The 27277-nt window shown below is 47.2% G+C and overlaps 2 protein-coding genes across 2 annotated transcripts; both read right to left on the bottom strand.

Annotated features, from left to right (window-relative positions):
* Positions 1-3018: 3018 nt before the first annotated feature.
* LGALS1 (galectin 1) lies at positions 3019-7164 on the bottom strand. The gene is made up of 4 exons (XM_074271647.1): positions 7027-7164; positions 5333-5412; positions 3730-3901; positions 3019-3245 (listed from the first exon to the last, which is right to left on the bottom strand). The coding sequence occupies exons 1-4, from the start codon at positions 7033-7035 to the stop codon at positions 3099-3101; spliced, it is 408 nt and encodes a 135-aa protein (XP_074127748.1). The 5' UTR covers positions 7036-7164; the 3' UTR covers positions 3019-3098.
* Positions 7165-14851: 7687 nt separating this feature from the next.
* On the bottom strand, positions 14852-25951 carry PDXP (pyridoxal phosphatase). Its single transcript, XM_074271640.1, has 2 exons — positions 25319-25951; positions 14852-16253 (listed from the first exon to the last, which is right to left on the bottom strand). Exons 1-2 carry the CDS (start codon positions 25869-25871, stop codon positions 15937-15939), a joined length of 870 nt encoding a protein of 289 aa, XP_074127741.1. The 5' UTR covers positions 25872-25951; the 3' UTR covers positions 14852-15936.
* Between the last annotated feature and the right edge of the window lie 1326 nt (positions 25952-27277).

The following is a 27277-nucleotide window of genomic DNA, read 5'->3' as shown; positions in this document are numbered from 1 at the left end:
AGCAAAAAAAAAAAAAATTAAAATTCCAGAAAAAAAAAAAAAAAAAAAAAAAAAGAAAAGAAAATGTTGAAGAATGGTAGTGAAACTCAAATTCTGCCTCCCTGTAGAAATGGAGTAAGCAGTAACACCCTTGGGGACCTTGTCCAAATACCTCCCCAACCCAGCTTGGAGAATGGGGATGGAGACACTATGGTTAGCATTCCCTGAGCCCTGGCACCTGAAATTACCATCAAAGGGAGATCATGGCACATTACCCCAATCTTCATCAGGTTCTGTCCAACAACTGCCTGGAAGAACCCGAGTGCTCCGGTCAGCACCCACCATTCTCTGTTTCACTTGCAGAAATGTATTAGCTTTGTAATTTGTAATTTTATCTTTGCCCAGTTTTGTAAAGAGAAATAATAATGATTGTTTTTGTGAAGATCACATGATTTTTGTACAAAAATGCTTAGCATAAACAAATGCTGTATGAATATTAGGCGCTTTATTGGATACAATTGCTTTATATTTGATAACTTTATATGGATTTTTACATGTGAGTAATCTATAATGCCAATGTTGAGATAAATGATTTGTGTGTGTAAACTAAATTAAGTAAATTCAACTAAATTAAGGCCTCCCCAGGACTAGGAAGATAGTACATAGAGGAGTGTCTCTTTCTCTTTCTTCTCTCTTCCCTCATTCCCTGACTGCAGCAGGATACATGGCAGAAGGAGTTAAGAGGGAGAGAAAGAAAATATACATAGTTCAGTGAAATTTGTTATTTGAGATATGATAGGAAAAGCAATCTTATTCATTCATTCATTCATTCATTTATTTACTTACTTATTTATTTGTTTGTTTATTTTGCTGAGTCAATTGGTGTTAAGTGACTTGCCCAGGGTCACATAGCTAGACCACATTTGAACTCAGGTTTTCCTGACTACAGGCCTGGTGTTCTATCCACCTGCACCACCTATCTCCTCCAGAAAAGTAGTTTTAAAGGAACTCTAATCAAAGCTCACTAAAGGGATATGTAAATTGTAATCTATTTGCACTGACTGTGTTAGCAGAAGATTTAAGAGTTTGAGAACTTTAGGAAAGCCGAAAAGCTACTTTAAAAACTCTGGCAACAAACAGCCTGCTTTTGAGTTATCTAGAGTCAGACTTCTGGGGGTCCTGTGAGTAAAAAACAGGCACTTTAACCCTTTCTTGGATCACAAAAGAGAAATGGTTTGTGTGAATTGAAAAATAACCAAATGACAATTCACTTTGGAACATTTAATTAGAATTTTAGGGAATCCCATGAACTAAAGTTCAATCAATTTTAAAATCTGTTCTATCTCAGTTTTTAAAATGGTCTTGTTTTCTCCCTAAAACAAAAGGAAAAATATTTAAGGGAATGGAAATCCTCCCTGAGAACTTCCAAAGCTCAACAGCTTGGGGACAGAAAAATGGGAAAAATCTAAAATTGTTAACTAAGTCATTGGGAGTTACTGTCATCATGCTAACCCTAAACTTGGTCAGTACTCTTTGTGGGACATACAGGGAGACTGGTTCTGTCTCAAAAGAAGGAAGCTGTTCAAAATCAAAGCTGCCTGGTGATGGAACTGCTTGAGATGCCCATCATTAATGATGCTCAAGCAATGGCTTGTCACAGGTATTATAGAGAATATTGCTGCCCTGGGAGGCATCTCTACAGGCAGTAAAAGGCAGAGCCAGGATTTCAATCCAGTTCTCCTGGCTCTCAATTGTAAGAGCTCCCCTTGCTCTTTTTAATCACCTTCTTCATAATAACCTTAAGTCAATAAATAGCCAGGAAGTACCATCATACCCTTTGTACGGAGGAGGAAAATGAAGGCAGAAAGGTTGAGTGAAGGGTCTGTGGCCACACAGCTACAATGTTTGGGAAGGGGGATCCACAGCCAGCTTTTCTGATTCATAGTGGACAGGCTGCAGAGCTTGGAGTCAGGAAGGTCTGGATTAAAATTCCATTTCAGGCATTTGTAAGGTGGGTGTTTTGGTCCTAAATCGGGGCTCTGGTGCTTTTAAAGAGTCAAAGCATGTAAAAAGTCATGGGGCTCAGAGTTCAGGGATTTTATTCAAAGAATTCAAGGAATTTATTGTACTTCAGGAGAGGAGAGCCAAGATCAGAGGCTCAGAGAAGGCCTTCCAGTCCAACTTCCTCATTTTACATAGGAGGAAACTGAGGCTGGGGAATGACTCGTGACCCTTAGAGCATATCAAGCTCTTATTTTGCCCCTATGAAAATTCAGGCCCAAGGGCTTCTTCAAGTGAGGGTTAGAGGTCAAATTCAAATCCAATCCCTAGGACTTCAGAAGCAGGGATTATCTTCCCACTGTCCTCCCATCTGAACTGCAGATCTCTCTGAGCCACCTTGGCTGATCCTCAAAGGGACACCGGGCTTCACTGGTTGCGATTCAGCAGCTTTCCAACAGGTGGGCTTGCCCAGTGGTTTTGGTTTGGTCCTCTCTCTCCCCTAATACACAGAAGTTCTCCTACAGCTACTACTCTGAGAAATCCCTTCCCCATTGCTAATCAGGGATTGTGGAGGCTCCTAAATGCTTGTCATCTTTGTTGGAGGTACAGTCTGGACTCCTGATGATCTGAGCAAGCCCAGGGTCTCCTTTTCACAATAATACAATGGTGTTTGTTATTTTTTTTTTTTTTTTCATTTTGTGAAGGCTTTTTAAATTTTATTTTTAACATTAATTTTTATAAATTTTGAGTTCCAAATTCAGTCTTACTTTATCCATTTAAGAGGGAAGTAGTGTGATAACAATTTGAATAATATTTAAAATATTTTAAATGCATAATAATACTAGGAAAACCAAAAGTTAGTAATAAAAGATTTTTTTCCCCATCTGAAAATTGTCCATGGATCCCAGCTAAGAGCCCAGTCCCAAAGATTCACCAAAGCATCATCATAGTGAAAGGACATTTTCAGGATCACTCAGCCACCCTTCCCAACTCCAAACCTGACCCTCTATCCCCCAGACCAGAACAGCAGACAATATCAACTGTTACCATCATTTTTATTAATATTAGAGAGCCCCAAGAGTCAAGAATGGGGTCTGAAGCTGACTTGATTGTAGGATTCATTCGAAAGCCACTGATTTGAGCTTGAAGTCACCATTAACTTGCAAAAAGTTGATTGTTTCTAGGTTCAGCCGATTGGGGAAACTGATCTGAGAGCCATCGGGCAACTTCACAGTAAAGTGAGTCGTTTCAAAAACCATGCAAACCTAAATGGGGAGAAGGCCGAAGAAATTGAACACAGAACCCTGAGTTTGGGTTCAAATTCCACCTCAAGACATTTACTACATGATACTCTGACTCTGGACGGTTTATTTTTTAATTCTGTGCCTCAGTTTCCCCCTCTTTAAAATGAGAGTATCAGAATAGATTGCTCTGGAAGTTCCTTCCAGTTCTAAATCTAAGGTTCCTCATTTGTATCTTGGTACATCCTGGGGACTTCTCTAGTCCTATCGGGACCATAAGCCCTCACAACACTCTTCCTTTCCTCTCATCCTTCCCTCCCCAACTTAAGGGATGCTGGGCTTCTTGCTACTGAGTGAAGATCCATTGGCCCCTTTCTCTCCCCTAGCTTTTCATCTTTTCCTCATCAGAGTCTGTTTTCAAGGCTCTTCTGTTTAACACAAGGGGTTGATGACATCATCTCTTGGAGCCTTTCCAGGTGGAGCATTCCCTGCTGATTCTGGGTCTTACCTCCGCAGTGGTTCCTGGCAGAAAGGGGAAGTTATTCTCCCTTTGTTCTGTGCCCCACGAGCCTTCCTGCCTGGAGTTGCAGACAACAGTATTGGTATCATCACAGGCGTTGAAGCGTGGATTGAAGTGCAAGGCAAGGTTAAGTTCATCCTTGCCCAAGTTCAACCTAAAGCTGGGAATCAAGAACACATTGCCATCAGGACCTAGAGCCTTGGAAACCCCCATTTGAAGAATCCTTGAGCTAGAAGAACTCCAGGCAACCTGAACCCAAAGGACCACAGCTGTTCTTCTGCAGTACCCCTTCCTGTCCAACAAATCGGCAATTTACTAGCTTCAGAGACAGGGAGCTCACTGCCTATTCATTCCGGCTACTAGGAAGTTTCTGTTAGAAAGATTTTCCTGATTCTGACGTAGTCCTGTCACCTGGAGCTGAGGTAAAACTGGTTTGTTGCTTCTAAACAAGGGTCAAGGGTCAAGGCGTGTAAGGGATGTCGTTCTCACCTCTGGTTGATGAGCACTGATATGTTGGAAATTGGCAAGGGCTACAAATCGAGATTTGTATTTACTGTTTTGTTCACTGACTGGATTTAAGAAAGTGATGGAAAAAATGGTAATAATGAAAATTAAATGTAAAAGATTGTGTTGGGGAGGTGGTGGGCCAGCTCCCAGTAACCTTTCTCTCCTCTAAACTCTTACAATATTCAATATAAGCTGCTGTCGTAGCACCATCATCTGGTGTCTGCTGAGGTTTTGTGGCGGCAGAGTGGGCTGGGAGCCAGTGAAAATGAGTGGTTTAGAGGACAAATGGACTATGCTACTGACTCATTCTCTGGGTCACCTTGAATAAGTCACTTCTCCCTGAGGCTCAGTTTGCTTAGAAGATATCTAAGGCCCCTCCAAGCTCAGTCGGTGATATATGATCACTCCAAGTGTAATAAGGAAAAGACTACGCAAACCTTAAAAAAAAACCCGCTAAATGAATTATTAATGATTATTCTTATAGATCTCTGTCCATACCCCAATTAAAGTGTCCATTTTTAGAGAGTGAAGATCTTGCCTTATTTATCTCAAAATCCTTCACAATTTATAAAAGGAACGAGCAGATCCCTGGGAAATATCGCCCAAGTCCCTGGGGAATATCGCCCATGTCCCTTAGGTTTGAGTCAACTTTTCAGAAGCTCTTGCTAAGCAGAAGACAGACTTCTCCCCTTCAAAAGAAGACAACTTATGGGGGGTTCTTGGCCAAAATCAGGAACCCTCTTGATCCCTAGATGGTGCAACTCCAAACTTCAAATCATCTTTGTAATTCAGGGCATTATATTGCTTAACTTCTCAATGGCTGGGGAGAGGGACTGGAAAGAGGGAAGCATGGCCCTGCAGAGACTTGGCAGGAAGTGATTTATTCTAGAAGATGCTGCTTTCTATATTACCCCACCCTTTCCTAAGGCAGCCCTCAAAGCCCCGCCCAAGCACAAGTCTGCAGAGTCCAGATTGGCCAAACCACACCTTCTGCAGAGGGGAGCAGGGTGACAGAGCTAGACAGAGTTCAGGGACCCACATTAGGACTTCATTACCTAGTCTCAGGCCTCCATCTGCCACTTACCACTTGGCATCGGGCGGTATATCTCCCACTATTTTTACACAAGATCCAGGTTGGAGTTCCAAGTTACTGGCAACCATTCCCTGAAGAGACCAAGCACAGCAAGGTTAGGGCTGGCTGCGGCTGAGGGGACGAAGAGCTTCCAGTCAAGGTGGAACCACCCTTCTGGAAGGTTCTGGAAAACCACTGTCTCCCCAGACTAGTTACTGCTGAAATGGGAGTCATCCCCGTTCTGAAACCTTGGAGGGGGGCCCTTTCATGTCTCTGGGCCTCAGTTTCTCCATCTGTTAAATGAAGATTGATGCAGTCCATTCCTTATTTTATACATCAAGAACAGAATTAAAGAAGCAAGAAATGACCTTTTCCAATTCCCTGGGAGCTTTGAGTAACAGAATCAGAACTGGAATCCCCATTTTTCCCAGGTCCCAGCTTCCCAATTTTTCTACCCCAGTACCATCTTAGATTGGCATCCAATGTGTCCTGATACTTGGGCAAGGGTGGAGGGAAGGGAGGTCTTTTCCTCCATGTCCAAACAAAAAAAAAACTGTGCCGTGGGGGATGGAGGTGGAATAGTGGTGGAGAGATGGAGAGGAATAGATAAATAGCTTCAGAATTTGGTGATATCGAGGAGAGGGGCTGAAGGGAAGGCCATCGTTTGGTCATTTCCCTGGTTTCCAAAGAGTCCATCTGAAGGGGGGAATTCCTAGGCCAGGAAATACTACACCAAAAGGGGGTGGCCAGATTAACCCTCCCTTGCTCTCCCCATATCCCCCTCGTCCTGCCCTCTTCTTCATTGTCCCAGAGCTGCCTCATCTCACTAAGCGGAGAAGGATATCCTCCCCAGGAAAGTTTTCAGGAAGTTTCCCCCCCCTCCAGAGCCAGGCCTGGGTCCCAATCTGCGCCATGGACCAGCCCTGGGTAGTAAGTAAAGGAGGGGGAAATTCATCACCTTGGCAGAACAAGGCGAAGGACCCCGGCTTCTGCACCCCGGCCCTTTGGCGCAGGGAAGCAGGGAAGTGCGGCTTCTCCTCCTGCTCCGAATGAATGGAGAGTAATCTGGGGCTCCCTGACCTGGTTTCCCAGATAGGAGGGAAGAAGTTAATTCGGTCCCACTTTTAAGAAACTGGAAGGACTTGGGGAATCACTTGTCCCTTGCCGCACCCTTTGGCCATCTGCTCTTCCTTCCTCAGCCCGGACCCTTTTGGAGCCATCGGGCAGTTAGGGATCACTCTGGAAGATGCTCATTCATTCCAGAAGCAGGAGATTGATCCCTGTCCCTTCGCCCCCTTCCCTTCAGTCACCAGTCAAGAAAGGGGGTCCCCCCTCCTCGGCGCGCGCGCGCCCACACATGCAGATGGAGCTCCTCACAGCCAGGGGCCACTCTAACTCCGACCCATGCTGCCCCGCTTCCCCCCACGCTCCCCTCTCTCCAGGATCTCTCTAGACTTGGCAGCTTGTCAAAGCTCTTGGGACCGGCGGCCAGGGAGAGCCGACAGCTGCAAGGGGGAGGGGACGGAGGGGCAGCCCTTACAGGGGCTGGAGTGCTCAGGGTGGGAGGGCCCCAACCTCTCCCAAATCCCCTCCGAATATAACCCTGGCCAGTCTCCCCGCTCCTTTCCAAGTCCTCAGATCAGAGGCACCCCCGACTCCGGGACCCCTAAACTATTCCGTGGGCAAGGAGCCCCTGGCACACTCACATTGGCCATGATGGAAGATTAGAAACGCTGCGGCGTGACTCCGGGCTACTAGGAGATCCCGAGGGATGACGTCCAACTGCAAGGATGAGAATTCAGGGCGTTGTCCAACCCTTTATACAGCAGGTCCCCAACTCCGGGGCCGGCCTGAGTTATCCTCCCTCCCCACCAGCCCCGCCCCCTCGCACTTTCCCCCAATCCGGGGCCACAAAGGGGGAGGGGGCGTAGCTCAGCTGTAGAACCAACGGATGGAGGGGCAGCCAATCAAAGTAATTTCATTTTAGGACCACGCCCCCTCTAGATCAAGCCCCGCCCCTTTCTAGCCTTTTCCCCCACATTCAAACCCAAAAAAACTGTCCTGTGGGGGTTGGGGGTGGAGTAGTGTGGTGGGGAGAGGGAGAGGAATGGAAAAATAGCTTCAGAAAGAACTGGAATCTGAGAGTGAGGAGAGGGGGCTGGGGGCCAGCTGGAGGGAAGGCCGTACTCTGGTCTGGATGAGTGAGAGTCATTCCCTTGGTTTCCAAAGAGAAGGGGGGAAATTCTTATCAGAGGAGGGTATGGAATGGAGGGATCTCTGAAATCATCTAAACCACAGGGGAAACTGAGGCCCCAGGGTCCCTTGGGCAATGAGGGGCTGAGATGGGACTCGCCCCCGTCTCAGACGGCTCTTGATACCCAGTACCCAGCGCTCTTTCGACTCTATCACTCGGATAAATGACCATATTTATAAATAGGGAAACTGAGGTGCGGGGATGAGTACCTCATCCTCGGGGTCATTGAAGAGGGAGGTGAGTAGGGAGAGGGAGTGGAATGAGCTTGGTCTCCATTTGAGAGGAGGAATCGTGGAGTCTCTCCATTGTCTTCGGACATCTCCCCCGGGGGTCTGTGGGGAGCTCAAGCCCTCTCTAATCCCCGGAGGTCCTCCAGGCCCCACCCTGTGTGGGGATTGTCCTCCCTCCCCCACAACAAATGACTTCAGTCAGCACCTCTGCTTTTAATTATAACCAGAGGAAGACTGGCAAGATGCCTGAGGCTGAGCCTGTGGTTTTCTGGCCCGCTGTCAGAAAGCTTTCTGCTCCGTCCGTATCACGAGGCTGGAGGGAGGCAGGCTGAGGCTCCTCAGAAAAGCCCGCGGTCCCAGCTCAAAGAAGGGCGTGGCAGGGACCCCAACGGGGCCCTTAGGTGCTGCAGAGAACGGGACCCAGGCCGGGGCCTCAGTAGCCGGTGATACAGCCTCCCTTTAGACGATGAGTAAAAAAAAAAAGGGGGGGGAGATCTTATTTTCCCATTCTTCCCTCATTTCCCCCCCTTGCCTCTCGTGAGGGGAACCTACAGCTTTGAGTCCTTTCCATTCTCTGATCCTCAATTGCCTCATCAGTAAATTGGGATCCTAGTAGAATTAGAAGCAAGGTATCTTAGTGGATAGAGATCCACTCCCTCAAAGTCAAAATCTGGGTTCAAGTGCAGATTCCCAAGTCTCCTAACTTCTTAGTGCTTGAGGTAGCTCTCTAAGAAAAGGGTTCTTTGGGCAGCTAGGTGGTGCCTGAAGTCAGGAGGATCTGGGTTCAAATTTTATCTCAGACACTTAACACTTCCTAGCTGTGTGATCCTGGTCAAGTCACTTAACCCCCATTGCCTCAGCAAAAAGAAGAAAGAAAGAAAAGGGGTCTCCAACCGGGGTTCGCAGGTCAACGGATAAAATTTCAAGTGACTTCTGAATTCGTAAAGGAAAAAATAAATTCCCTCTATATTTTCACTGAGCTCTAACTGAAATGCATTGTTTCCTTCTCCTTTTTAAAACAGAGAGAGAGAGAGAGAAAGAGAGAGAGAGAGAGAGAGAGAGAGAGAGAGAGAGAGAGAGAGAGAGAGAGAGAGAGAGAGAGACAGAGAGAGACAGAGAGAGACAGAGAGAGACAGAGAGAGACAGAGAGACTGAGAGAGAGACAGAGAGAGACAGAGAGAGAGAGACAGAGATAGAAAGAGAGAGACAGAGAAGAGAGAGAGAGAGAGAAGAGAGAGAGAGACAGACACAGAGACAGAGAGAGAGACAGAGACAGAGAGACAGAGAGAGAGACAGAGACAGAGAGAGACAGAGAGACAGAGAGAGACAGAGACAGAGAGAGACAGAGAGACAGAGACAGAGAAACAGAGAGACAGAGAGAGAGAGAGAGAGAAGAGAGAGAGAGAGAGAGAGAGAGAGAGAGAGAGAGAGAGAGAGAGAGAGAGAGAGAGAGAGAGAGAGAGAGAGAGAGAGAGAGAGAGAGGAGGGGGGGGGAGGGAGGAGGAAAAGAGGGGGAGGGAGAGGGAGGGAGGGAAGGAGAGAGAGGAGAGAGTTTTCTCCCAGACTGCCTGTGGGGATCAATGAAACAAACCAGTCAAAAGATCTCTGCTCTAAGACTAAGTTTCAGAAAAGCTGTCGACTTGTATTTTAAGGAAAAAGTTTGCTCACCTGAGAATCCCCCCTTTTTTGTCCTTATCCCCTAATAGAATGCTCAGATTTCCACTTGGAAGGGACCTCAACCAGCTATCTGAGTAAATTTCCTTTGAAACTTTCTCCCAAAGTGGGTCATCGAGGCTTCCTTTGAAGACCTCCAACAACGGGAAACTCACTTCCCATTGCACCGTTTCCACTTTTGGACAGCTCCCATTATTGGACTGAATGGACAGGTCCTCTGCACCTTTCTCAGATTCTCCCTGGTTAAGCCTCTGGGCTAAATCCTCTCCTGTAGGACAGCCCCTCGGTATTTGCAAGCCCAGCACCCCTGACTATTCATTCTCCCACCATCTATCTTCAAATCAAGAGAAGCACTCTATAAACTTTGGAGAGGTTGGAGAAACAAAACCCATGATTACCAGGGAGAGGGAGCTTCCAGCAGTGAGTGGGGAAGAATAGACAAAGCTCCCCTCCTCCCAAGCCTCCCCCCAACCCCAAGTGACTCACATGTTGAACATGATTCCAGCTCCTTCATCTCCCACAGTTCTGGCAAAGTTGAGTTCCCTTTTAGGGCCCCCTACTCCCCTGCCCCCAAGGATGCTGGAAGAAGATGAAAGGAGGGAGCAGAGCTGGGCTCCAGCTGCAGACCCCTCAAGCTGTGGATGTGGCCTCCCTTCCCCCAAAGACCACGTTGCTATAGGGGAGAATTAGGAGCAGGGTGGAAAATTTCATTTTTCCCCCCTCACTCGGGACTCAGGAAATCCTAATTGTAGGGAAGAGAGGGTGGGGCCATATGTGGCACAGCTGGTGCCCAGCCCAGACTCTTTCCAGCTAGAGGGGCTGGAGACAAATTGGTAACTTTGAACACACACACACACACACACACACACACACACACACACACACACACACACACATTTTCAAGAGCTAACTTTTCACTGTAACATCATGTGTTAAACACATATATTTTACATAATGGGAAACTGAGGCGTAGGAAGACTTTTCCCCCTCCTAGCAAGAATCTGATTGAGGCAGTGTCGGTACTGGTCAGCAACTCTGCTCCTGAAGTCCTTTGTTTAGTTTCCCCAGCCTATAATTCTGTCCTGTGTAGGATCATAGAGTTTAGTTCTGATTAGGATTATAAATCAGGGACTGGAAAGGATCTTCCAGTTCCATCTCCAAGATCTCCTGGCAGTGCACTTGCCAGCAGTCTGAGCCACAGATCACCTTCAAGTCCTTTGTAGATCTAAATCACAGCGATTTCTAATTCATTCTGAATGATGGAGCATATTCCTTCTCTTGATCCCAAGAGGCTTTTCATTCAAATCATTTAACCCATTCTTCATTTAACAACAACAAAGAATATATATTCCCCCATAAGTCCTTTGAGAGCTGTTGGCTTTTTGTTTGTGTCTCTCATACCTAGCACAACAGAGTAGATGCTTAGGAGATTGTTCATTGATTAAATTCTGGGCCAGGGAGATCCTTGACCTTGACCTTGGTCCCATCTTCCAGTCTTCTCTTCAGATAAGATTTTTACCAGTTAGAGGAGGATGTGGCTTTGGGAGTCCCAAGCCTTGAATTCTAACTCTTCTTGGGTTGTTATTCCCATTTTATAGAGAAAAATACTGAGGCGACACTCCTGTATATCACAACTAGTGGGGAAAGTCTAAGATTTTAACCTAGGTCTCTCCTACCTTCTCCTTCTTCATAGGTAAGCCAGGGCAGCCACAGTAGGTCTGGGAGGTCACCTATCCTCCTCTGGTTGAACCTCCTCCCTAGAATGGAGTCTCTGATTAGTCCTAGTCATCCTTTCCATCCAACAAATGACTATAATCTACCTCCAGGATACTTTTCAGAAGCTCTGGTATCCCTGCCCAGAGACTTATCTTCTTGGTCCTAGTCATCTTTCCCCTCCAACATATGACCATAATTTCTCTCTGAAGAAGGTATGGGTCTGTCCAGCCTACCTAGGATAGCCTCTGGTGCCCCTCTCAGACCTTTCAGAAGCTCTGGTGTCCCTGCTAGAGACCTACCTTCACTTGGGTATCTATCTCTCTCTGCTTCTCTCCAATCTCTCCCTATCCTTGACTCCAATCTTTCCATTTTTCACCTCTCTCTTTCAGTCTCTAATTTTCCCCACCTGTTTTTTTGTCTCTTTTAGAATACATTGCCCACAGAACTCCCTTGTTGCTCACTTTCCCTGTCCCTCATCTCTCTCTTTCCTTCCCCTGCTTTACATTTTTTTCATCTCTTCCTTTATATTTCATCTCTTCCTATTCATCTTTCTCATCTGGAAGGCATTTCTCCATTCACTGGAAGAGTTTTAACTTGGTATTTAAGATTCTGGGTTTCTCTTTCTCCCTACCTCTTCTATTATTCATCTCTTCCATTCTCTCATCTCTCCCTTCATCTTTCCTTCTCTATTATTCATCTCTTCCATTCCCTTTCATTTCTCCCTGGTCCTCCTTCGATCAGCTCCTCATTACATCTTCTCTCACCTCTCCCTTCATCTTTTCCTTTCCTGTTCTCGTTTCTCATCTGGAGGACATTTGTTCAGTGGGTAGAGAAAGCTGAATTAGATATTTACCATTCTGTGATTCTTCCTCTCCCTATCTTTTTTCTCTCCTCCATTATTTATCTTCTCATTCTCTTATATCTCCTTTCATCTTTCCTTTTCCATTATTCATTTCTTTCACTCCCACTCATCTGTCCCTTCATCTTTCATCTCTCCCTTTCTTTTCTTGTCCCTCACCGACTTTCTGTTTCTCCTCTCCTTACCTGTGCCAGTCTCTCTCATCTCTCTTTCTGGCTCATTCTTCTACTCATTTTATTGTCTTTCTCACTCTTTGACTCTTTTTTTATCCTCCCCCTATCACAGGAAGGCCACATAGTATAGTGGAAAGAATGCTGTCTCTGGAGTCAGTGAAAAACTTGACTCTGATGGTGTATTGATATAACTTTAGATAATTTGTTCCTAAATTTCCACATTTCTAAAACACAGGAATGGGTTTTTTGAGTTCTAGAATTACAAAGCTGCAATCTCTATTAATCATCCTGCTTTTCTTTTTGCCTCTCCCTGTCTCATCTTTCCTGTGTTCTTCTCTCCCTAAAAAGAGGGTTCTTCAAGGGTGGGGGGTGGAGGGTAGTTGGGCCCGATGACCTTTGAAGAGTCTGAGCTTTTGTGTCTCTCTAGGGCCATCATGGGATTGAGGTTACGTGCACTCCAGAATTCCTCCGCCCCCGTACATGCTAGGTTTTTGGCTGCCGCTCCTTGTGGGTTGAGCTCATATTCTTCCAAGTGAAATTCCAGTTGCTCCCAGCCTCCACTAACCCCCTCTCTCCAACACACACACCTAATACGTTACAGTTCCAGCTCCATCCTTGGGTACCAACACCTCGCTGTTTGAAAGTCAAAGATCTTCTCAAGCTAGCCTTGGAACAATCTGAGTCCATCTATTCATTCCCCACTTTTCCAGGGGGCCTTTAACTGCCATTGGGTCTTCCCTTTTGGGGACAGAGAGGCAGAAGAGAATAATTATAATAAGATTTTTAAGACAAGAAACCTAGCAGAAGCTCCAAAAACAGTGGTCTTGAGGTCCCAGAATTATAGGATCTTTCCATCTTTTTGAGGGAATTCAGGTTAGAAACTTAGACCATCTCATTCAATCTGTATTTGAGCAGGAGTCCCCTCTATAGCACCCCTTATAGAGAAAACAATCAGTCTCTCCCTGCATTGATCTGATAATACATAGGTTTCACATCTGGAAACCTCTGGTTTTTAGGAAGTCGCTCCTCACTTCCTATGAAAATAGTTTAAAGTACAGTAGAAAACTTGGTGGGGATCTCAGGATTGGAACTGAGTCCTGGGCCAAGAGTGTGAGCTCTTGGAGGATTTAAGACTAGCAGATCTCTGAAGCTATTCCTGGGAGTTTTGAACAGCAGTGGGCTAAGCCAATCAGGAGTCTGCGCTAAGAAAACACTATGATGATTCCCAGTGGTGGGAGCCCAAAGCCAACAGGCTTCCTAGGAAATAAGAGTAGGTCAAAGATTCCATGCTGATCAGACAGGAACCAGATCCATGAACAACACTTGCATTTCCAGCCTGCTTGAAATATGGTGACCCAGTTTTAAAACAAAGCAAAATAAAATAACAAATCCTGGCTCCCCAATCTAATTCTTCTGTAATCTTGGACAAATCGCTCTATTTTTCAACTGTAAAATAGTGAGATTGAGTTAAATGGTCTTAGATCAAAGGCTATGTTTGAAGCAATGGCTCTCCAATCCCACTCTCTGCCCCAAATGCTGTTCATGCTGACCCTGAGAGCCAAGAACAAAGCAAACTTTCAGGTACTACGGAAACATGAGACTATTATTACTTTTTCTGTCCCAGGTCCAAGTACCAGATTAAAAACTCCTTCTATTCCATCCCATGGAGGAACTAATCCAAAAACTTTCAAGTTTCCTAGTCTACTTGGACAGCTGCTGGAGTGCTAGTTTTGGAAGAAGTCATTAGGCCAAATCCTGCCCTGACCACGTCAACCTTCTACTGGACTTTGGGTCTCACGTTTTATCTGTAAAATGAGGGGGTTGGACAGGGTCAGCGGTTCTCAAAATGTGATCTAGAGGATCTTGGGAGTCTCTGAAACTTTAGGGTCTACAAATTCAAAATTGTCTTTTATTTCTAATAAGGTAAATATAACCCACATTAACACAAACCCTTCAGACAGATCCTCAATAAGTTTTAGTATAAAGATACTGAGAACAAAAGTTTGAGAACCACTGTACTAAGTGACTGTATGGTTTCTTCTGGCTATAAATCTAATCCCATCTTCTCCAGGAAACTCTTCCTGGACCACTGGGATTCCTTCGACCTCAAGCTGGTGGTAACTACACAGACCACGCATTTGGCCAATCCCTGGGAGATCCTTAGCCCAAATGACCTTGTGCTCTGAGGACCTCTTTCCATGAGTCATTCCCTTAGTCATCTTTCACCAGACCAGCATCCTCCTGGCTCCTCTCCAGTCCTTGCTCCTAAGTCCTTTCTCCAGGAAATTCTCATGGAGACTTTCATATTTATTTGGTACCCATTAGAGAGAGTTGGAGAGAGTCTGGGAGAGTTTGTGCCTTAAACACAAACACTAAGAATCCATACCCAGGATCTCTGTAGGACTTGGGATCCTGGGTGAGGGAGCAAGGACTCGCTTTCCTTATGCCCAAGAGGGACTAAGGGGCTCATGTGGGAGATTCCATTACCGATTGACTTTCCAGCATTTGAGAGGAATGGAGTGACAGGTGTAGACCAGACACTGATCAGCAGAAAATGGACAGGACAGCCCTGAAGAAGGCCTCTGTCCTCACGATTACTACACCCCACAGACAGATACACAGGAATTCCAGGGCTTAATTTATTCGGTTTCAAGTTCCTGGGGGGAAAAGGGGAAGAGGAGCTGGATACATTTAGAGGTGTCACGGTAACTCCTCCTGGTGCATCTGAAAATCTTAATAAATTGGTAAATAAATAAATATCGGGGCAGGGGGACAATCACATCAACAGTCTCAGGGAAAGAAATTTAGGGTCCCACCATGTCCGTCACAGCATGTAAGGAACAGGGTCCTCTTTTGACTTAAAATCAGGGCAGGAGTCACATAACCCCTCAAGTTGGCACTCAAGGCATCCCCTCCCATTGGTTCACTAGAACCTGAAATTTCAACGGATTCCAGCCCCGATTGGTCCTTTAAGAGACAGGTCTTAATGACCTATACTGGTTGATGTGCCAGAACTTTAAACCAGACTGGCTGGCTCAGTTGGATCCAGGGCCCCAAGCTCGACCCATCAGAGAGCTATTTGTGTGTGTGTTTGTGTGTGATGGGAGAGGGAAAGCTCCTGATTCAGGCAGAATGAAGGTTTGGGAATTAATGGCACAGTGTTCCAAGAAAGAACCTGTTAGGATCATAGATTCAGAGCTGGAAGGGGCCTTGGAGGTCAGTTAGTCCAAAACTGCATTTTTACAGAGAAGGAAACCGAGGCACCCCTTGTTCCCGGAGTCATAGTTCCTGGGTCTGGAAGAAAGGGGGAGAGAGACATTAAGGCAGCATCAACCAAGTTGGAGCTGAGAAAAGAGGGCTGACAGGAGCTGGGATGCTGCCATTAGGAAAATTAAGGAAAAAATCCCCAGTAAAGGGAAGCAGGAGCTCATGGTGGGAGAGGACACCTAGCCCATCCTAAAGGGAGAAATCACTAGGTCCCCTGGGAGGCAGGTACTGATCCCAAAAGATGGAGAACGCACATGTGTGTGTGTGTGTGTGTGTGTGTGTGTTCTGTCGGGACTGGGGGAAGGAAACATCCAAACTGGACCAGGACCCGGGAATTGGGGAAGGAGTCCTCTTATACCCACAGTGTCAGAGAGCAGGGGAGAGGAAACGGGAGTAAGATGACAGCCGGCCCCCTTGGTGGCCCTGCCTCCGGTCAGGCTGCCTCAGTCTGCTAGTCCTGCTATCAAGTCTGCAATACTGTCCACGTAGTAGTGAGGCACCAGGTCTAGCTGGCCTGCAGCCAAATAGGCCTGGGCCTGATCTAGGCGGGACACTCCGGTGAGGGTGAGCACGGTGGTCAGGCCACAACGGTGACCAAAAAGGATGTCCGTCTCCAGGCGGTCCCCCACCATCAGGGTGCGAGCCGGGTCCACGCCAAAGTGCTCCGTGATACACTCGAACATGTAGGTGCTGGGCTTGCCCACCACTACTGCCCGCCGCCCCGATGCCGTCTCCACAGCCGCTGTCAGGCTCCCAGTCCCTGTGGTGGGGAGGGAAAAGAGGGGTTGCTGAGCCAGGAGGAGGGGAAGCCTACTCCCCCCCCCCCCATAGCTCTGATTCCTTCTCATGACAATCTCAGATTTATCATCCTGGCCTGAGCCACTCTTGAAGGATTCCAACCATGCTGCAGATACAGACTGGCCACACCAATTGGAGGCAAGCTAAAAGTTAAGGGCTCTAGGAGGTGTGAACCTGCATTGGCAGAGGGAGCTTTCCCACTGGAGAACTTCTAGATCCAGTGCCTGTTGCTAATATACTCTTGAGAGGCAGTGCAGCATATAGCCATCCGGACTCCCATACTCCCTCTGGTCATGGCATGGTGATGCTAAGTCACTGACCCATCAGCACCCCAGGCGACTCTTGGTAAAAGGAGAAAAGGGGAGTTTTTGCAAAATTGTAACTACTGCTTTGTGCATGCCCTGCGTCCCCTAGACCATGATCTCCAGGAGTTTCTCTCCTAGTTGGACCCCTGAGCAACCTCCATGGGCTCTTGGTAGTTGCTGACCCACATTGGTAGAGGAAGGGGTTTTCTCATTCTGGAATTGCCCCAATCAAAATCCCACCCGCAGCTACTTTGATTCTCTTCCAGTGCCGGCTCTGCTCAGGCAGAGGGAGTCAAGTGTTCTCCCAATCATAACTGAAAGCCATCTTCTGACCCAGGAAACCAGGCTCAGAGAAGGAGGAAGACTGCCCTTAGCCACACAGCCAATTCCCAGCCCAGACTGTCCCTGGAATTTGGCTCTAACCTTCAGACATCCAGGCACCTGAGGCTTTTTCCACCTAAGATGGGGGGAGGGTCGGGGGGCCCCATCTCCGGCATTGGACCTGGCCTAGACTGAGTGATCCCCAGTAGACTGACCAGTCCCCTTCTGCTATGGAGAGACTTGATGTGGAGAGAGACTGGTTGACAAGGGCCAGAGATCATTAATGGCCAAGTCCAGATCTGCTTCCCTTTGCCCTGCCCAATTCCCAGAGGGGCCCAAGGGGGTAGAAAATGAGGCTCTTTTAGGTTGGGAGAAGGCCTTTTAGGATTTTCCATACAGATGAAAGTTCCTTTCTCCCTAGCAGGGAGGTACCATCAGGTCTGACTTAATCGCAGCTGCTTTTCTTCTCATATGTTATAGGGAATGGCTTTGGGAGGAGGGGGGGTTTATATTTGGAAACTGATGCAGAAACAGCAAAAGACAAGAGAAGTGAAACTCCAATTCTGCAGGCAGGACTAATTTCAGCTAAAAGGTGGATAGTGCGGGGTAAGGAGAGAGGGGTGGGAGTATCCAGGAAGGATGATGAAAGGTACAGCACTTACCTGCGAGGCCTTAGGTGGTTACTGTCTAGGCCTCAGTTTCCCCTTCTGTAAAATGAGGGAGTTGGACTTGACAGGCTGAGGTCCCTTTCAACTCTAAATTTAGGATGCTCTGTTCTGATCACCCTTGGAATCCCCACAAGGCTTCTCTGCCTTGTGTTAACGTGTGGTCACATGAGGAAGAGCACTAGCAACTTCCTCAGTTTCAGTCTTAAGTATTTCTGTTACCAGGAGACCAGGGCAAAAAGTATACAATTACGTTTCAGTCCGAGGCTCAGTTTCCTCCATTGTCAAATAGAAGAGAGTAACGCAGGTCCTGGCTCCTCTTTGGTGAGACTGAGAAACTCCTATCTATATGAAAGGGGAGCTCAGCACCCAGAGGATGTGCTAAGGAACCACAAGAGTATGTTTGAACTGATGCTTTAAGTGAGTCCACTATCTCCTTCCCCTTTCTTTCATAGCAGGACCTAAAAAAGGGTCTAGATGTATAAAATGAGTAATTCACCAATTGCTTTCCTCAAGCTGCAGAGGAGACAAACTTTACTCTGTAAATAATCGGCCCTGTCTGACATCTCTTTCCTATTATGATCTCCACGGGAGAGCATAAAGGCCCAGAGGGCAGTACATGGTTGATAGCTTGGAACAGCTTCATGGCCAATTGGGTGCCTCATTCATTTTTTAAAAATGTATTTATTTCATTAAATATTTCCCAATTACATGTAAAAAATTTTGCATTTTTTGTGAAATCTTGAACTCCAAATTCTCTCCCTCTCACTTTGACTCTTTAAGATGGATCATATTAATGTGGATCAGAAAAGTCTGCAGCTCCCTCAATTCACAGAACCATGACACATCAGAACTGGAAAGAACCTTAGATCAAATCCAACCCCCTCATTCTGCAGATAGAAGAACTGAAAGGGGCAGAGTTGGGAGGAATGAAGAAATCAGTGATCTAGAAACGGGAAAGAGCTTTAGGTCCAGGAAACAAAGAATTTGGATGGGGACTGGAGGCTCTGAAACTTAAAGCAGTGTGGTCCCAAGAAAACCCTTGAAGTCGGGAAATCGGGATCTTTCCTATGAGAGTTAGTGCTTATTTTGTCTCGTCTTTATTGATGAGACCCAGCTGCTTCTTCTATAATGTTGTAAAAGAGTGAAAGTCAGCCACCACCTTCTCCTCTGGGGAATCCCAAGCCCCTCGGAGGCTGTAGGGCCAGTTCAAAGGAGGGCAAACATCAGCACCAGGTTCTAAACTATCCCTTCCACTTTTGCCTTTCTTGGTTGCAGTATTCTTTCATTCACTCATTCATAAAGCATTTATTAGGACTTGTGAATAGAGCCTGGCCTGCAATCAGGAAGATGAGTTCAAATCCAGCTACACACATTAGCAGCTGTGTGAGCCTGGTTAAGTCACTTTACTCTGCTTGCCTCAGTTTCTCATCTGTACAATGGGCTGCAAGGAAATGGCAAACAAATCTAGTATCTTTGCCGGGAAACCCCAAATAGGGTCACGAAGAATCAGATATGACTGAAGTGACTGAACAACAAAGATGGGCCAGGTGCTGTTCTGGGTATTGGGGGATACAGACAAAAAGTAGAGCACTTGACCTCAAGAAATGGATGTTCTCCTAAAAGAAAACAATATGTGTGTGTGAGAGAGAGACATATCATATGATATGATGTAAAGGGAAGCATCAGCAAGTTCAGGAAAGGCCTCCCAGAAGTGGTACTTGAGCTGAGGTCGGAAGGAGGTTAAGGAGGGCATCCCAAACTTGGGGAAGAACCTATTCAAAATCGTGGACTTGGAAAATGAAATGAGAAATTAAAAACAGCAATTAGGGAGAATGGAGGGGACTATCACTTCTGGACCTCAAACTATATTAGGAAACAGCAGCCTTCAAAACCAACTGGTGTTGATAAATAAATTGAAAGATGGAGGGGGAAATAGATGAATGGAAAAGACTAGATGAAGAAGATTTAGAACAATGGAATTTAATAACGTGTGATTTGATAAAATGAAAAACAGAATTTAGAAAAGAACTCCCTAATGGATAAAAACCAACCCTTACACCACACTCCATGATATGTTGTAAGTGGATAGGGGGCTGTATACAATAAAAGAGCTGTCCAGCAGATGCTGGATGTAATGTACAACAAATCTTTTATAAATGAGGAAAACGAAGGAAAAAATATGAAACTGCCATGGAACTAATATTAAACTATAAAAAGAAAGGGCAACACCATATATTTTCATAATTAAAGATTAGTAGAAGATATATTCTTTTTTTTTCCCTGAGGCAATTGGGGTTAAGTGACTTGCCCAGAGTCACACAGCCAGGAAGTGTTAAACGTTTGAGGGAATATTTGAACTCAGGTCCTCCTGACTTCTGGGCTGGTGCTCTGTCCACTGCGCCACCTAGCTGCCTGCAGAAGACATATTCTTAACCAAATGAGGCAGGCAATACAAAAATACAGAAAACTTTGATTACATGAAAGTGAAAAGTCACTGCACAAATAAAATTAAGGCATCTAGGAAAAGAAAAGAAGTAATGAATGGGATCTTTGTATTAAAATTTCCAGATAATAGCTTCATATCTGTCAACTAACAGATATTATAAAACCAAAAGCTATTCTTCAATAGTTAAGTTGTCAAAGGAATAAAGAAACAGCCTTCAAAAGACTTGAAAACTATTAATAACCATATTAAAGAATGCATTCATAGTGTCTCATTAATAAAAAATGTAAATCAAAACATCTTAGGGCTTCTTCCTAACTCATCCAACAAACTGGTAATGATAACAAAGATATTAAATGTTGGAGAGCCTGTGAGCACATTAATTATATAGCTGGTGAAGCTGTTCACTTTGGAAAAACTTGGAATTAATATGGTAAAGGGCAGCTAGGTGGCGCAGTGGATAGAGCACCAGCCTTGAATTCAGGAGGACCCGAGTTCAAATCTGGTCTCAGACACTTAACACTTCCTAGCTGTGTGACCCTGGGCAAGTCACTTAACCCTAGCCTCAAAAAAAAAAAAAAAAAAAAAAAAAAAAAGCTGACTAAAAGGTCCATACTCTTTAACCCATTTCATTGGTAAGAAAATTTCTATGTACATCAAAATATTTATAACAGTACTTTTGTGTTTCCAGCTTCAAGAACTGGAAACAAAGTGGAAGATTATTAACTGGGGAATGGTAAACACATGGGTAAATAAATGTAATGAAATAGTATTGTACTGGAGAACACAGTGAATAAGATTAATATAGAAAAGCCTAGATTTACATGACCTGATGCAGAATGATCAAATATTAATTCTAACAATATAAATGGAACCAACTACCACCACAAAGTAAACCAAAGTGAATGTGTCATAATTACAAATAACAGTCATGACTTCCAAAGAAGCAGAAAACATTTCTCAACTTCTTTGCAGAAGTGGAAGGTCCATGATTGTGAAACATTGCCTCTAATTTCAGAATTCTTAAATGTAATGAACTTTTTTCCCCCCTGTTTTTTCATATTATTTTGCCTCTTTAAAGAAATTGTTTTAAAAAATTAAAAATTTGTTGGGGTGTGTAAGTGGGCTGGTATGGCTTGAAAGCAAAATGCATGAAAGTTGAGTAAAAGTCTGAAGCCAGATGGTGAAGAGTTTTCTTTAGGTACCCAGCAGAGGAGTTTAAATTTGCTCCTAGAAATTATAGGAGATAATGGAGTTTATTAAGCAAGAAAAAGATGTGGTTTAATCGATTTGGGAGTCATCAGCTTTGAGATAATGGTACCCATGAGCCCTTTCTGATTTTGTTTCCAGAAAGACTCCTCCCATCCTCACTTAACTCCTCCCTGATCAATAAGCTCCCTTCCTTTAGAATTTCCCCAAGAAACTTTCCTGGATGCCCTTCTCAAATTTTTCAAATTATATATGAATATGTAAAGTTGTTTCCAATCAAACATTTAATTGAGAAGTTTTTATCAAAAGGAAGCTATAATTTGCACTCTTTCTGTTGTAGTCTGCTTACATTTTTTTTCTTCCCATGTTATTTTTACCTTCTAAGTCCAATTTTTCTTGTGCAATAAGATAACTATCAATATGTATACATGTATTGTATTTAACATATACTTCAACATGCTTAACCTATAGGGGACTACCTGCCATCTAGGGGAGGGGGTGGAAGGAAGGGAAAAGTTGGAACAGAAGATTTTGCAAGGGTCAATGTTGAAAAATTACTCATACGTATGTTTTATCAATAAAAAGCTGTAATAATAAATTTTTTAAAAGAACAATAGCCAAGAATTTGGCTCAGAAAAAGATGGGAAAAAATTCCCTTCTGTCTTTTCTTTCAAGAGGTAGGGGACTACGGCTATGAGCTCTAAATATACTGTCAGATTTGATTCATGTGCGAGTTAATACCACCTGTTATTCTTTGTTACAAAGGTCAGTTTACTGGATGTAGAGTGAAGAATATAATCCTGAAATGTAGGTGATATAACGAGACATACATAAAAATAAAATTTCTTTTCCAGGATCTTTACAAAATGTGAAGACAGATCCTTTATCTCCTTTATCCAGCCCAGTCCACTCAGGGGTCCTTCTCCTTCTAGCCCTGACATCCCCCAGGTTCATTCAACACTCAGCTCCCAAAGTGAGGGTTTGGGGATCCCCCAGCTGCTCCAGAAAGTACTATGTACCGAGTTTCAGGCTGTTTCCCTTCAACCAAAATGTAAGCTTCCAGGGGGCAGGGACTGCTTTGTTTTTGTCCTGGGCTAGGACCCCAGATCACTTTCTAAGGATTTGTTGGATGAACCATCCACCTGATCTGATTATTTCTTCCCACTCAGAAATTCCTGTTGTTTGGTAGCAGAACTGCTCCAATTTCTTCCCATCTCTTGGATATTTATCCCAAATCTTTCCCGATTAGCTTCAGGTACACAAACACGATCCTGAGATATGGATGGAGGCAGGGGAGCCAGAAGCCTTCCTCCATTAAAAGACCAAGAGTTGAATGGCCTGGGTGAATTGAATTTGTGTGGGCTTTTGTGGGGTTTTTTTTTTGGGGGGAATCCCCGGTCTCTGCCATAAAACTAGATGCTCCTCAACTTGTTCTCTGTTGGCTCTCCCTTGCCCTGCACTTTCCCATTCAGAGGGTTTCAGAAGGGAATCCAGCTCAAGTGGTTATCACTGGCTCCCCTCCAGAGGCAGGCCACCCCCCTCTGGGATAGCTTGATTTGTTGGGAATTTTTTCTTTTCTTCTTGCCCAAATCTGCCTGTTTCCACTGATCTCCACGGCTCTGTTTGACCTCAGAGGGCAAGACCACAAGGGCCTACAAGTGTTTCAAATTCTTGAAGACTGACATCATGGGCTTCTTCTCCAGGCTAACCCCTTATTTCCCCCAACCCATCATTTCCAAGCCTTTTGTCACCCTGGCTTTCCAGCCTGTCTCTCCATTCAAAATTTACCAGGAAACTGAACTGGACAGCTCAGAAGTTACCTCATCCAACCCAGAGGTGGACAGCAACTGGGACCCTCTATGTAAAAGAAGGAGAGCTAGGGAGGAAGTGAATCTCCCATCGGAGGGAATTTCTTTTCCAGGACAGATTGGCTTAGAAGTCCCTGCAGATTCTGACCTCTTATCTCCATGACCTGACTTCTCAGAGCAGAGTCTGATAGAGACTTTCCTCTTCCTCATTCCCTCCTATGGTTAATATTAATAGTTCCTATCTTGAGAATCCATCAAACTAGAAACTTTTCATCCTGGAACCCACCAGTGTCCCATTTCCACTCAATATTCTCTCTGAATACCTCTCCTAGAACCCTAGCTAGGATGATTCTAGAATCTAAAAGATCCTTAGAAGCTAATTCTTTTCCTGAGCTAGAATCAGAGAAGATGCTGAGTCCAGGGAAACCTGGATTCTAGCTCTGTTGTGCCAGTAACCATGTGACTTCTTAACCTCAGTTTCCCCAACTGTTAAAAAGAATGGGGGGTGGGGAGTAAGGATTATTACTGATCATTTCAGAAAACTGTGTTGAGGCAAAAAATATCGGTGCCTATCATGACACCATCTTACGCCAGGTGCCGACGGTAAATTAGTAGCACAAAGCTACTATGTGCCTCTGGCCTAAAATGGGCCTGTCAAAGTAGAGAGTGGGGGCAGGTCCTGGTATCAGAGGCAGCTCTTACACGGTGACCCCGGGGCCAAGGGTTTACCTGCTCTGCGCCCAACACCTCATCGGCAAAAGTGGGAGCGATAATTGCAATCCTCTAGAATCATGGGGTCGTCCTGGAGAGTGTTTTATAAACCTTAACATGGTAAAGAAACAGCTTTTGATGAAGGTCCAAGCCTTTCCGTTCTCATCTCTCTGGGGCTGGTAGTCATCCCCACCTCCCCGGCTTGGGGCCAACCTCACGTTAGGCCGTCCCAGGTTCTCCTCGATGGGATGGTGGCTCTTGCTGCCCCACACCCCATCCCGGGCCCAGGAAACCTAGGCAGTCATTCATCCCTGAGAAGCCTGGCTTCTGCCCCACACCCATGACTTCATGCAGTTTCACCAGCCTTTGGCCACAGGTGCCTGCAGTGGGCCCAGCTCGGTTCTACCTCCCTTCAGGATGGATCAGAGGTAAGGGTTTTGCATTGCCCTCGTCCTCCCCATCCAGCCTGCCCTCTGTCCCATGAGGTCCTGAAACAGAAACTGAACCTTGGCCCCCTGATTAGAAGGTGCTGCCCACACCCTTCTCCCCCTTTTATCCCATATCAGCCTCCCTACAACTTTCTCTCCAGCACATCTAGAAAAGATGTCAAAATGGCCCCGGGGTGCAGTAGTCTATAAGTGTGCTGGGGCTTCTGCCCCCCTCCTTCCCCCCCCCCCCCATCCCCAGGACCAGCCTCTTCTCCCCTCTGCCTGAGAGTTTGCAGTAGGAAGACAGACCATTCTTGCGGGCTGACTCAGCAGATTCTGGAGTTCCACCTTCTCCAGGCTGGACTCTGACCTTTGCTCTGTACTGCTCCCCCTGCTCCCCATGGGAAGTTGGTTTTCCCCTCCCCCCAGGTATCCTAAGCCAGAAAGATCCCATCCCATCGGGGCTGTGGCCAATCCTGAGCTCGATTGTTAGGTTAGCGCTCCCTTCCAGGGTCTCGGATTTCTTTCCATCCTAGCTCCATCCTCTCTTCATTTTAGGAATCTTGTCCCTTTCTTTCCCCTCAAGAGTTTCCTCCTCCTGGGTCCTCCTGCAAGGGTCCCACGGTCTCTCCTTCCCCTTTTCCTCACAGGCTGAGAGCCCGGACTTTAGTCTGGCGCCACTCCCTGGCCCCCGGCCTCCTCTAGGTCCATCCTTTCCTTTCCTCTCGCCCAGTGGATCCCGCAGCTGGGGAGATACCCCTCCCCCACTGTAAACAATCCTGGGCTACCCCCCCCCCCCCGGGGCTGAGCCCCGAGCACAGCCCGGCACCACCCCCAGCTCCCGACCTCCCCTAGGTCCTGACTCTTTCCTCTCGCCCAGTATCTTGCAGTTGGGGAGACAGCCCCCCACCCCGTGACTGTACAGAATCTGGCATCTGGGGAGATGCCCCCAAACACACTGTCCAGAATCCTGGGCTCCCTCCCCCTCCGGGCTGGCGCCAGTCCCTAGCTCCGAGCTCTCTCTCCGACCTCGTGCCCCTCCCCCTCCCTCCTCTCTCTTAGCGCTCCTGGGGCTCGGTCCATCCCTCCCAGGCTGCGCCCCGCCGCCGGGCCGAGTCGCCCCTACCCCCTCACCCGGGGTGGTGCGGCCGTCGCTGAGCGGGTGCCACGGGTCCACGTCGGTGGCCACCAGCAGGCAGTCGGGGTCGCGCAGGTGGGCGCAGGCCTCGCTCAGCTTGGCGAAGGTGAAGTGCTCGTCGTAGCCCACGAGCACGGCGCGCACGGGCCCCGGCTCATCGCCGGCTAGGCGCAGCCCCGCGGCCCGCAGCTCGCCGCGCAGCCCGTCGCCGCCCAGGACGAAGACGGCGCCCGGCGGGCAGGGCCGCGGCAGACGCTGGCTCAGCAGGCGCGCCGCGCACAGCGCCGAGCTGAAGAGTTGCTCGGCCGCCACGCCGCGGAAGCCGAGGCGCGCAAAGCGGACCGCCAGCTCGGCCACCGAGCGCCGGCTGTTGTTGCTCACGAAAAGCGCCGCCTTGCCGCCGCGGCCCAGCCGCTCCAGCAGCTCCGGCGCGCCCGGCACGGCGCGCTCCCCGTTCCACAGCACCCCGTCGCAGTCGAACAGCACGCCCTGGGTGCGGGCCAGCAGCTCCCGTAGGGCGCCTCCGCCCAGCCGCTCGCAGGCCGCCATGCAGCCCCCCGGCCCGGCCCGGCCCGGCCCAGCCAAGCCAAGCCCAGGCCAGCCACCGGGCTTTCTCCCGCGGGAATGACGTCGTTGCCACCGCCTCCCCGCCGCCCCGCCCAGCGCCCCGGAGCCAATGGGCACAAAGCATCACTGCGGGGCGGGGTCCGGAGCCAGAGTGGTGACCAATGGGAGGAACGGCCAGGAAATTTACATCGGGGCTCAAAACAGTGGGCCAATGGGTGAAGAGCTTCTCCTCCACCGCCCTCTCCCAGATGTCCTAGCCTCCACTTGAGTAGCTGCAAGGCCTTAAGCGGCCTAAGGGGAAAGAAAAGAACCAATCGACCCAGGGGACTGAAAGAGCTAACCAATGGGCGAATAGTATTTCCCTAGAGGGCTCCAGAACGGCTACAATCTGGCCTCGATGCAGAAAGAGACCAATGGGCAGTGAGTGTCAGAAAGGGGTGGGGACACGGCTCGAAGTGACAGCCAAAGGGCGAACAAAGATGCGAGCTAGGAGAGGAAAGGTGGGTGGAGCCATAATCCTTACAATAGAAAAACGGGCCAACCCGTTGAAAGATGCACTTTCCCGAAGTCTACATTCTGAGGGGAGGCGGGACCGAAGCCAAAACTGATGGTAAAACTGACCAATGGACAGATACAAGACCAGACTCTTAGGGAACGACAGCGTTCTTTAGCTTAGTCGTGGTCGCCCCTGGACGCTCGCTCTGGAGCTAGCGCCGCGGTATGGGAGAACTCAGGGTCCCAGCGTGAGCCGAAATCCAACGGATTGGCGATGGCGGCGATAGGGAAAAAAAAGTAATTGGGGGCGGAGCCAATTTGGATATTTACCAAAAACTCCGACCAATCGGTGACAAGCGTCTTCTCAGGAGAAGGAGAAATCAGAACTGAGGAAGGGGAGGCTCGAGGTGGAAGGACGGGGACCGAGAGATTGGGGATGACGGCCCGGGGTTAGAGCGGGGAAACTAAGAGGTGAGGAAGAGGACGAACGATGGAGCTGACTGACCCCAGCTACTCGTGGGCTTGTCCTTAAGGCTGGACCGGAGCGGATTGACGTTAAACTTCCCCTATTAACGGACGGATTGGCAGGAGAAACTGTCCAATAGGAACCAGAAGGCTAGCATAAACGAGAACCGCGGAGGCCGCGGCCAATGAGCAGCGTTGGAAGAGGTGGTTGCTAGGCTGGGGTCTGATTTTCCCGGGAAAATGCCTTTGGGTGCGCCGAGCTACGTGGCGCGCCGGGAAGGGCTGGGGAAAGGAGGTGGCGCGTTCCTTTCTGCCCACGTGGCTCCTGGTCCCGCAAGGGGGAGGAGGGGCTGTGCTTGAAGAGGGACCCTTAGAAAGTTTGGCTGGATTTAGATCCCATCCTCAGTGGGGATCCGGAACCTCGCCAA

The sequence above is a fragment of the Sminthopsis crassicaudata genome, chromosome 5, assembly GCF_048593235.1.
Source record: "Sminthopsis crassicaudata isolate SCR6 chromosome 5, ASM4859323v1, whole genome shotgun sequence".
In the NCBI taxonomy this organism is placed as follows: domain Eukaryota; kingdom Metazoa; phylum Chordata; class Mammalia; order Dasyuromorphia; family Dasyuridae; genus Sminthopsis; species Sminthopsis crassicaudata.
The sequence above is the reverse complement of the archived record's forward strand: the minus strand, read 5'-3'. Positions and strand labels throughout refer to the sequence as shown.